The 12,109-nt window shown below is 39.6% G+C and overlaps 1 protein-coding gene across 1 annotated transcript in view; it reads right to left on the bottom strand.

Moving 5' to 3' along the window:
* Window positions 1–4,255: 4,255 nt before the first annotated feature.
* Window positions 4,256–12,109, bottom strand: part of yjefn3 (YjeF N-terminal domain containing 3) — a 47,887-nt gene continuing 40,033 nt past the window's right edge. Inside the window, exons 3-6 of the mRNA XM_031318359.2 lie at window positions 9,164–9,274; window positions 5,918–6,031; window positions 5,244–5,394; window positions 4,256–4,965 (exon numbers count right to left, since the gene is read on the bottom strand). Of these exons, the coding sequence (XP_031174219.1) occupies window positions 4,769–4,965; window positions 5,244–5,394; window positions 5,918–6,031; window positions 9,164–9,274 (573 nt within the window). The 3' untranslated portion in view covers window positions 4,256–4,768. The remainder of the gene's footprint in view (window positions 4,966–5,243; window positions 5,395–5,917; window positions 6,032–9,163; window positions 9,275–12,109) is intronic.

Below are 12,109 nucleotides of genomic sequence, written 5' to 3'. Positions count from 1 at the left end.
CAAAAAAGGTGAGGGTATGGTGGGGGTGGGGGAGGGAGACACTCAGGGAGGGAGAGTGTGTGTGTGTGTGTGTGTGTGTGTGTGTGTGTGTGTGTGTGTGTGTGTGTGTGTTTACTGAAAATGTGTTTCCTGTTTGATTTGTAATCATCTTTAGCTCCAGTGTAGTTGTCTTTATCTACAGAGCAGGTGTGCACGTGCATCTGTTAAAATATACAGAGAAGCTTTTGGATACTTTATTTTGTATCATGTTTTATTTGCTGTGGGCTTTTTTTTAACAATCGAAATATGGGAAATTGGTTTGAAACTAAATGTATGATTTTCTTGAAGACTTTGTTAAATAAGGCAAGTGGTTCCTTCCAATCTTTTTCTGTAAAATGCCATGCCCTTCATTGCCCCTTACCTCCCATCTGTCTTTCTCTGTCTCACTCTTTTTTTATCTGTCTCTCCAGCAGACACAGGACAGTGCCAGATGCTGCTCTGCCTCTGGTTCGACTTCTGGTTTAGTTTTGTAACTTTTTAACAGTCACTGATTGCGGGGTGATGCACTGCCAGAAAGTGGAAGTGGCGTCATATGGCATGCCATTCAGGAAAAACTCCTCAGAACGCAGACACGAGAGGTGCTTATGAGGTGTAATGTACTCAGGCTCCTTTGCATTATGTCAACTGTTGCAATTTAGCAACAACGCTTGTAAATATATATATATATATATATATATATATATATATATATATATATATATATATATATATATATATATATATATATATATATATATATATATATCCATGGAAATTAAAAAAATGTTACATACATTCTCTTACAAATCCCTCTTGGGTCAAAATGTGAAAAAGGTGTTTGAAAGATTTTTTCTTTCCAAAATAAAGGCACTTCTTGAGAAAGATGTTCACATACATTAACATGAGTCACACACTAGATGCCTGTCTCCATCTTGATAAAGGTTGGTGGCACAAGGATGGAAATAAGTTCTGGATTTCTTCATTAAAACTCTGACAAAGTTTAAACAGTTCAGCAGTGGAAAGTAAATAAGTGCATTTACTAAAGTACTGTTCTTAAGTACAATTTTGATGTACTTGTACTTTACTTGAGCATTTAATTCTACTCCACTATAATACATAAATATTGTAATTTTTGTTCCACTACAGTATCTGACAGATAGTTACTGGTTATCTTTGAATGATTTTACACACACAAACAGCCTACATTGTTAAAGATTACAGTGGTTTCCAAACTTGTTTGCTTCTTGTTGTGACAATGCAAGTATCTATGAGTTGTTAGCAGTTCCGCCAAATAAATAACTGTTGTCTATTATTTCACAAATATAAAGATTAGTGAAAAGTCCAAACTGTAGATATAAATTTATGTCGCAGAACTTTTGTTTCTTCTTCTCTCTTCCATTCATTATCTCATGACCCCTCATATTTATCTTGACTAAGCTACCTACCCACTCATAATACGTTGTATGTCAGCCACAGGGTAGATTTTACTTTTAATTTTGATACTTTAAGTACATTTTGCTGATAATACTTATGTACTTTTACATAGGTTATAGAATGCAGGGTTTTAACTTGTAATGGATTATTTTCACATTGTTGTATTATTACTTTTACTTAAGTGAAGAATATTCCTCCACCACTGTCACAATTAAGAATTATCAAGAGCGGAAATAAGTCTTTATTTTTTTAAATAATAAACATATCTAGAAATGCCTACATAACCAGGCTCTTATAAGAGGTGCTCAGTGAAACTACAATAAGGAATTGTAGTACCTTTCATTAAACCTTCTTTGGACAGACGTCTTTCTTTATTCAGGGGATCAATATGTATGCCCTGTAAGACCCTGTAAATTGTGTGTGTTGTACAACGCAAGCACTAAATGAAACTTTCTACCTCACTCCACAAAATCATTTGACTGCATTTCTTCTCCATGTAAGACTCTCACTGGATATTACAAGTGCCGCTGTCAGTTATGATTGTTCAATTCTACGGGCCACCGACGGCTCTGAAGCTCATTACTCAGCGGCTCTTGTGAAAAGCACAGACGACAGAGTGGTGACAAGTCGTTGTTTCCTGACAGGGATTGGACAGGCTTGAAAGACAGGACCACTGAGCGCTCAGACATATTTCTACATCCCTCATCTGTTCGCCTCTGACAGATTTAATACCACCGAGCACCACCAAATCAAAATTCCTTTTCACTGACTTTCTGCACCCACTCACACGTGTGTGCGCACACACACACACACACACACACACTCACACACACACACACACACACACACACACACACACACACACACCGGGCATTAGTGCATTAGTATTCAGAAGAAGCTCCTAAACTTCGTATAAATACACTATCTTGTCCTGCATTAACATTACCTCATCCATAAACAGCACAGAGGTCTCGCTTAGTCATTCTTATTGAAGCCCTGCAGCCCTGAGCTCAATAATGAGAGGCCTTCCTCTCCAGCTGATTATAGTATGATCACACCTGTTTGTGGCTTTCATTACCAAATCAAATCCAGTTGGGAACCGATAAACAGAAGGAACAGCATGCGCTCACCTAAGAAGCGCAACACTAATTGCATGTGATGTGCATGTAACACAGCTAGGTGGCCTCGTGATTAGAGACCGTTATTTAACAGAACGAGCTGTGTTCAGGGTCTGTGTTAGCAAGCAGGTACCCTGCTGAAGACACCCGAGGACACCATCACTAGCAGCCACAGGGTATTTTTTACTCCAGCTTTGAAGATCAAATCTATGTGTGTTTTATGCTGGTGTGCATCTGTTTTTTGTCTTTGTGAAGCACTTTGGTGCAACTTGTTTGCTTTTAAGTGCTATATAAAAGAAGTAAACTTGAAACTTAATATAATAATTCATTAAAGAAATTATATTATTAATCAGTGGGGATGGCATGTCGCTCATCAGGATCGGGAAATTAACTTGCCACTCTCTTGCCGACTCTGCTAACCTCCTGCTAGCCTGGGCTAGATAGCCAGTTGACCGGGCAAGTTTTCAAATGCAAACATTAGAGTAAACACTATAGGAAAAAGTGGAGAAAATGAGCTCAAGCTAGCAAGACCAACTCTCTGCGGCCATCTCATGACGAGTCACTCATCAGAATAGGGAAATCAACTCAGCAGTCTCCTGCTGCCTTTGCTAGCCTGGCCAGTCAAGTTTTTCAAATGTAAACATCAGAGTAAGCACAGAGGAAAAGGTAAAGATGGCTATCAGCTACGACCTATGGCTACGATCCCGACTACGTGGACAAGCAAGATCATCTCTGCGTCTATCTCCATCTGTACATCAGAGGGGGCACCGAGGCAAGCATGGAGGAATTAAACACCAATGGCGACTTCTCTGATCCTGCTAGCCAGTGTGCAGGCGTCGGACGGTGAGCTGGGTGGCCTCCGTCAGTTTCCAGGGGCGTGTCAGGAGCTGTGGTGTCCTTTCGCCGAGACTTAGCTGGATCCTGGAGTGCCGGTGCCATTCAACCGGGTGACTCTTTTCGTGTTCCAATCTGGCAGCCACATTCTGCTTTATGATGAATCATGCACGAGTTGAAGAGCTGATGGGATAACAAGTTTGCACGATTTCACGTGTCAAATAAAATTGATTGAGTCATGTTTTTGTACACTTTATAAATGTAAGTCCAATGTTTACTCTACTTTTAGCTCTGTTTTCGGTCTCCACCAACTCCTGAGAAAAAATATCTGGTATTTTAGCTGGTAATTGCTCCACTATGTTCACTAACTAGTCGCTAACTGTGTCCGTCTGATGTTTATTGTTGATCAGGTGGGTCACAGTGGGGTTATCTGAACTTTTTCCGCTGCAAACAGCTGCCTCACGCAGCTGGACACACGTTTGATGAGAGCAGAGTTGCGGGCAAGAAAACCAATTATCCAAAAATAGGCAAAAGGCACAATGGAAGCTGCAGAGTTGGTCTGTGATTCTTGGTGGGTTTGTCACTACGAGCGACCCCCTTTCACATTACATGTAGTCATCAACGCGTTATCTCAGGAACACCTGGATAGAATTTATTAAGATTTTGCACAAATATCCAGTTCCAGTTCAAGGATGAAGTGATTATAATTTGGTGCTCAAAGGATCACTGTGTCAACCTTTTTGGCCACAACTCAAGAATTCACGTGAAGGAAAACACCAGAACACCAGAAATTGAATCCTTAAAAAGGATGTTTTTTTATTGGACAACAAGAACTGTCTGGGCCTTTTTTCAACAGCTAATGAAGTAACTGAAACAAAAGTAATGCAGAAGTGCAGGCTGACAAAACAAACCAAAAACACATAAACAGAAAATTCTAAATGGCCAACCTACACAACACCTAATCTCAGCAGCACACTTCAGTAGAAAGTTAAACATAAGACCATTAGAACATGAACATTTTGTGAAGAAAAAAACTTTCCAGTGGTTGGCATCATAGAAATATCATCTCTTTTTTCTGACTGTGGAAAAAGTTATTTCTGTCTTTTGCAAAGTAATCAGAAAACAAGTAGTACAAGTAGACTGACACAAAAACTCCTCATGCCATTCCCTAAAAAGACTCAAACCACAGCTTCTAAATAGTATCCTTTTACTTTAGCTCAACAGTATATTTGGCTAATGTGTAGCCTGATCTACACAACTGAGCTGTTAACATTAAATCTATAAAATACAAAACAAGAGAATATATCAACTGTACGTTTTTGAAAATGAGCAGCGGCCACACTGGCTCTTATGTTTCCCATGTGTTACAATTCTATAAGACAGTCTGTGCCAGGGTAGTCTGGGAGGTTAAGCTCATATTTCTTCTGGATGTCATAGGGCAGGAAGCGTCCGGCCAAGAAATGCTTCCCCGAGAAACTCATGGCACACTTCTTTGGTGCTGTGAGTGAGATGAGAACTTCTGGGTTAATGCCATCCTGACTTGGTTCTTCTACATCCCATCCTGAGAAAAAGACAGAAAGGAGGAGGAGAGGAATTTAAAGGGAGAAGGATTGTGGTAATTTTCTGCCTGTTGTGCTCAAACTCAGCAGGGAGTGTATTTGAGGTATGATGAGCTCACACTGAGGCAACTGTAGTGTAAGATTTATCCTCCACGTGGGCCTCCAGATTTTGGAAAAGTCCTGCCGAGCCAAGGCTCCCAGGGAGCTGCCCAGAGGCTAATTTATCAAGTTGTGTTTCTGAGCCTCCAGCCTGATATCTATAGTTTGTATAAACACTTACCTGAGGGCACATCCACACTGGCAATGGGGATCTTGACTTGTTTCAGGGTGACCAGAATGCCAGGGTAGGGCTCCTTAATATTGGCACAGTCTGCATCTGGGCCCAGCATGGCATCAATCACTAGGTTGTAGGCATCGTTTATGAGCTGCACCTGAACATAACACATCTCAGCATGAATAATTGGGGGGTTGCAAGATGAATAACAGCACAGAAAAGCAAATCAAATAATCATCAATAAGGGTTCACAAGTAGTAGTAATAGTAGTAGACATTTCATTTTTATTCAAAAAGGTCACATAAAAAATAGATGTTTCTTAACTTTTTTATTGATCTAATCCAATGCCATAATTCAAAGCATTCCTAAAAAGTCTGACATTTTAGGCAATATGCTTATTTTCTCTCTTGCAGAGCAACAGATGAGAATATTAATACCACTATCAGATGGGAGAGTGGTATCAATCTTCTCATCTAACTCTGGACACGAAAGAAAGTGAATAAGCACATTTCCCAAAATGTTGAACTACTGTTTTAATCAAAGCGATTTTTCACTGTTACAAATTAATCAACAGTGCATACTTTAAATGAAATGATACAGTTTTAATGTGTCTTTATAGCTAACTACAAGACTACTGAAGCTCTTGTAAATTGTTTTGTTCTGTAAAAAATGCTGCTGACCTCTGTGGGAAGATAGGAGAGGAAAGGGATGTCCATCTTCTCACACTGAACTGTAAAGTCCTGGTGTAGACTTTGAGAGGAGCGTTTAGGGTGGTAGATGGTAGGCTCATATTCCTGTGTGAGACGAGGCAGCAGAGACAAACAACAAAGGTGGGGTGGGGGGGGGGGCACAAAGGAGGAGATAAACAAGAATAGAGAAAAAATTACGTAATATCAACACTTCTATTTCAGCCAACACTGACATGATTGAATGTGTATAATAGATTTGGCCTTCAGTTCACAACAAGTAAATATACTGTGGACCAGTGTTCAGAAATTTTGGTGGTTTTCTGCTTCCTGAATGAATACTTCCCTTATAAACTGGAAGCTGAGAGGAGTAGAAATCCAGACACCCGCAGTCTGAAAAGTCTGTGATGCTCAGCAGGAAGCACCTGTGACCTTTACGGTCCCAAGATAAATCTTAAAACCTAGGAACCACTGTCAGAAGTGTGTGTGTGTGTGTGTGTGTGTGTGTGTGTGTGTGTGTGTGTGTGTGTGTGTGTGTGTGTGTGTGTGTGTGTGTGTGTGGTCACTGATAAATATCCTAATAATGACTTTTAAAGGGCCAGTTTACCCATTTTCTCTCACTTACACCTAATGGTATCAAGCCATGCAAATACGTTTTGCTTTATTTTGCCCAGGGCTGAGATATCCATCCACTTAACCATCCTAAAGCAGCAATGAAGTGCTCATAGCTTTTAAACATTACTTTAAAAAAAAGAAAAGTAAGCTCTATTTAGAGCAATGTGCCATTACTCTGGATATTCCACAGAACACACTGTCAGCAGGATTCATAAGAAATATTTCTTCGGTAGAAAGTAATTCCAATGAAAACTGTTGATAGCGAGGCCTATGCATATGCAATCGAATTGCTGTCGTAGTTGTTAGCCTTGCCAACAGTATGGCTCTATGCTTGGCAATGTTGGTCAGGTGGTTGGATTGTTGGTCCATTACTTTGGTCCCGACTGAAATATCTTAATATTACTATTGGATGGATTGCCCTGCAATTTTGTACAGCCATTCATGGTCCCCAGAGGATGCATCCCAATGAATTTGGTGATCTTCAGTCTTTTTCTCTAGTGCCACAAAGAGAGTCTTTTAGTGAAAAACAGTCTGACTGCAAAGGAAGTGATCTGTCAGGTGAGATAGACTGCTGCTTCCTTGAGGATCCTAAACCACTCAAACAGCCACAGCCACTCATCACCTGACGTCATCTCCATTGTGATCTCTGCAGAGCGAACAACCAGACCAAATGCAATCCACTGTGTGTGTGTGTGTGTGTGTGTGTGTGTGTGTGTGTGTTTCCCTTGGGGTTAGCCAGCAGGCCCCGGTATGCCCTTGACCTCATCAGCAGTTACACCAAAAATTAAGACGCTAGTCCAGCTTTAGCAATGCAACTAGCACTCAGCACAGAGAGAGTGAGTTATCACCAAAACAAAAAACAACAATTTTTTTTAAGCAAAATGCAAATCCTCCTTACAAATAATCACATCATCACACAAGTTATGTGTGCACTTTAGCAGAATATGGTGCCAATGGGTTGGGTGCGATATAAATATAAAAAATATTTGCATTTTGTTCATGCCATTCATGCCATTATAATGTGACTAACATCAGACAGTCTATAGACCACAATGTAGTGAGCCAAACATAACATCGTGTCCAGTTGTTTTAATACGAACAATACACCGGAACTAATGTGCATAGGATGTGTTTATTGTTCATCATCCAAAATTAGCTTTGATCAAGGGATATCTGTGTCTTCCGGTATGCAACATTGTGTTTTTTTCCCATACCTAACAGTGGAAATAATCAAACATGCACGACAGACTCAGACACAACCTGCTTTTGTGAACATGGACTTCTTGGAGTGACGTGAGAAGCAAGTTGGCCTGTTTGCCTGCAGCTGATCATTCATTTATATGCTCTGTCTAATCACATTTACAGCTCTGCATCAGGGGCTGTGTGTGTGTGTGTGTGTGTGTGTGTGTGTGTGTGTGTGTGTGTGTGTGTTACTGTAATGTGCACGTCTCACGTGTTGCTTGCATGTCTTCCTGCTGACAGGGATCACATCGCACCATGAAAAACACACACTCTTACACCAGGAGAGCGATTCACAGTCCAAAGTAAGTACTCAAGTTTCTCAAGTTAGAGCAAAGTCAGACAAATGTAGTCCCAGTCGGCCTATTGTAGAGTGCAGTCACTTTGAAAATATTAATAATAAAACTGTTTTGCTATAGGACATTTCAAGATGCAAATGTTTCACAATAGGTGACAAATACACAGGAAAAGACAGCAGCAGCAGCAGGGAAAACATTAGAAACAAAGTGACAAAAAAAGAAATAAAATAGCATACAAAATAAAAGATGAATCAATGCTGTTTTACTTTTTTAAGTTATAGAGACGCTCCTCATTTATTTCTGCAATGCCAGGGCAACAATTATTTCTTTCTGAGCGGACCTCTGACCTCATCCTTGGCCTTAAGAAGGAAAAAACAGGGTGGGAAGCTAGGGAAGAGAGAGACTCCACAGAGAGCCATCAGAGTCCATCTAATATGGTTTTAATCAGAACTATCAATGCACTATAAATCTACTATGTCAGACACATATGGTAAAGTGTATAGATGCATTCCATCCTAAACCAAAGATCCCCAAAACACATATCCAATATTTCCCTTCCAATAAAGTCATAGACTGGGAACTACTGAAATAAACTGTGAAAAAAGAAAATATTTTTCAAGTCGTGATCTGTAATGTGTTTAGAGAGGATGAATCCTGCCTCCAAAAACAATTAGTCTTGAAAATGGTAGTCAATATGTGGCCTAAGGGGCAGACATCATGGTCATGACATCATATCGTGGCTGTGGAGCGTAAGAGGCAGACGGCTTTAACGAGAGTAACAATAGCATGATATCATGACTGTCTGTGTGCCCTTGCGGAGAGGGTAATGGGATAACTGCTCCAAGCCATTTACAGGAGCTAAAATGAAATTCTGTAAAGCGCAGAGGGCCTGTATAGGGGATACCCTGTTAGTCCTGACGTGAGTTAAAGTTTTTATTTAGTTTTTTTTTTTTTATAGTAATATCATCTAAATGACTTAGTAAGCACCAGAATGTGTTTTACAATGGATCATGTGTGGTGTCGTTAAATATAAAAGAGATTTACTCTGCTGAAAAGTTGCTTTTGTGCACTGTGGTAGTTTACTTACATATATGCGCAGGTGCCGGGCACACACCAAGCCGATGGAGCCGTTTTGATCCGGACCACAGATCACCAGCACTGTTGGCTGCTTCTTTGATAGAGAGCTGAGAGGGTAGGCCTGATGGAGAGACAGAATGAGAGGTGTAGGCAGTTAGAAACAGGAGCTCATGACTGAGGGAAAAGCATAAGACACAGAGATAGAAGAGATGTACAGAAAATAGACAGGGTTATTGATAGAGAACAATAGTGAGACAAAAGCAAGAGGAAGATAGCTGGTCATCACTATGCAGTATTTATCCCTCAGACTCAGGCCTCCTATTCAGCGCAGGTCATCCGATCTGTGCCTCTGCCTCTCCATCTCACTCATTGGGCCTGAATGCAGCATGCCAGTCATGCCAGACAAGGGTGGAAATGGCCCCAGCTATATTGTCTCTTCCGTCTATGAGAAAAGGTCCAATCTAATTAAAACAACCCTGGCAGCAGTGGAAAAAATACCAGTGTCCTCGCCATGGGATGCTTCCATATGTGTAACACACTTTCCGTCTTGGCCCCGGCTGCAGCGGGCTGCTGGCATTTGCCTCGTTTGCTGGCCACATATTCCCTTGTAAATCACCCTGCACCTTCTTAAACGAGACAGGTATTTGCCTGAGGAACTGTCAACCTGAGTGGCTAATCTTCCATCTCCAACACCTAAACAGAAGTGCTGACTGTGTGTGTGTGTGTGTGTGTGTGTGTGTGTGTGTGTGTGTGTGTGTGTGTCATGATCATAACTGAAAGCCCTGAAGGTGTCTGCCTTCATTTTCCACAGTTGTTCAGTGGAGAGTTTCTGCACTATTACATTATATAGGAATGATTGTTCATCATCGTAAAGGGCACAGCATCATTTTCGTAGAAGAATAACTTGAACTGAGGGAGACAGTTCACGCAGACTTCTGGAAATCCTGTCCAATTAAATGTGTGTCAAAACACAAGTCGTAAAACCAATTAGCCAAGGTCTGTCACCGCCATAAATAGTCCACGGCCGCGGTTCACAGTAATGGTTTGGATAAATAGCAGTGCAAGTATTTAATTGTGGGGCTCATATAAAAGAAAGTACATGATAACGTATTAATGGAACAAAACAAGAAGTCTGAAACTAAAAGGGTAAAAGTACTTACTCAGAACTAAATTAATAATTATGTATGTTTGTCATATATGATTATGGGGTACAATGCCTTTAAATCTATACTGTACATGTAATTTACCTACAGTCGGCCAGCTACATCTTTTGTTTTGTCTATTCAGTACATGACTGTATCCCATAATGAATTTATGAGCTCCTCATAATAAAGAAAAATTTTCCTGGGCTCCTTTTTAGTGGTTTCTCTTAACTACATCACTGTACCATGTTATTATTTCATAAATATCCTGTAATCAGAAAATAGTTACACCATAATTTACGAGTTGTTACCCCTTTATTACAAGGCTTTCAGTCAATTTTTATTGTACCCCCATAAAATGATTATAGTATATGAAATTACATTGTTTATCCTTGGCCTCCAAAGTTTGGAGATGAGCTCAAAATTTGGCCGAAATTCTGCCACTGCACATAAAATCCATTTACTTCCACTTCCACCAATCTATTCAGTAAAGGAGAAAGTTCACATGGAGAAATAGGCCATTTACCACATTGTATAATTGCCAATAACAAGACTCAGAGTGCACTGACTGGAGCGATGAATCCAGGAGAAGAGACAGCAGCCGTTACCTCCATCATAACCGCTCAGCTGAGAAATCATCACACAGACTCGATGAGATGGAGGAGAGAGTGTTATGGTTGCTGAGGCCCATGGGGCTGATGGTAATATTAGGAGAGAGGAGCAGGGAGTGTTGTGAGGAAAAGAGAGACAGAAAGTAGAGACTGAAAGTGGAAGACGGTAAAACAGGACAGAATCTTTCATTTTTATATCCAATGAGACAGACACTATTAGTGAGTTTCACACTGTCTAATCTGATGTTAATGAAACATCGCAGCATTAATTAATTAGTGTATGACATAATGTCAAGCTCTCCATTATAAGCTGCTCCCTATAGAGGGAATTGCTAACTGTAACTAGAAAATGCATTTCCTGCAGAAAATGCTTGTGAATGCTGAAAAGCTAAGTTGCTAAAGCTAAACTGGATTGCTGGCATAATTGTGTAAGAAGATGGTTAAGAAATGAGAATTAGTAGAGAAATAGTTGGGAAAGTGGGAATGGTTTTAATTAGTATGAATTGCATTGAAATGTTGAATAATACCAATAATGTATCAAACAAAAGTGGATTATTTTAAGGTTTTATTGAAAAGCTGTCACTACAGTGAATTGCTGGTTGAAATGTGTAAGAAGGTGAAGTTGTAGGGAAAAGTAGATATGGTTCTAATTAATAAGAATGTCTTAGAAAAGCTGAATAATACCAATATTGTATGAAGGTTTTTGTAAAAGCTGTTGCTAAACTTAATTGCCAGCTTTAATTTGGATGAAGAAGTAACTAAAAGAGTAATGAATTGGTAAAATGGGAAATGGGGGTTCAATATTTTCAAAAACTACGAAAAATGAAAGAAAAATGTTGAACATTTTTAGGCTTGAATTAAATAGGAATCCATTAATGCGGAGAAAAAAAAAAAAAAAGAAAAAAAGATAAAATAGCCACTGTAGAGTTTGTCAAAAAAGTAATAAAAGGTCATAGTATATAGCATGATGAAAAAAGTAAAAAAATTGTCATTGTATAGTAAGCTGCTCTGGTCTAAAATCATCTGGCCAAAGGACTACAGTTGAAAATTAGCCGGCTGGCTAACACTGGCACATTTACAGAAATGTTGATTAATGTGTGTTGTCCTTTATAAATAAAGAATAAGAATAAGAATAAGATGTCGAAAAAAGTCATAGTAAAGTAAGTCGAAAAAAGTGATAAAAAGTCCAAGTATAGTATGTCA

Source organism: Sander lucioperca, chromosome 11, assembly GCF_008315115.2.
Source record: "Sander lucioperca isolate FBNREF2018 chromosome 11, SLUC_FBN_1.2, whole genome shotgun sequence".
In the NCBI taxonomy this organism is placed as follows: Eukaryota; Metazoa; Chordata; class Actinopteri; order Perciformes; family Percidae; genus Sander; species Sander lucioperca.
Note: the sequence above shows the minus strand (reverse complement) of the source record. Positions and strands in the feature narration are given on the sequence as shown.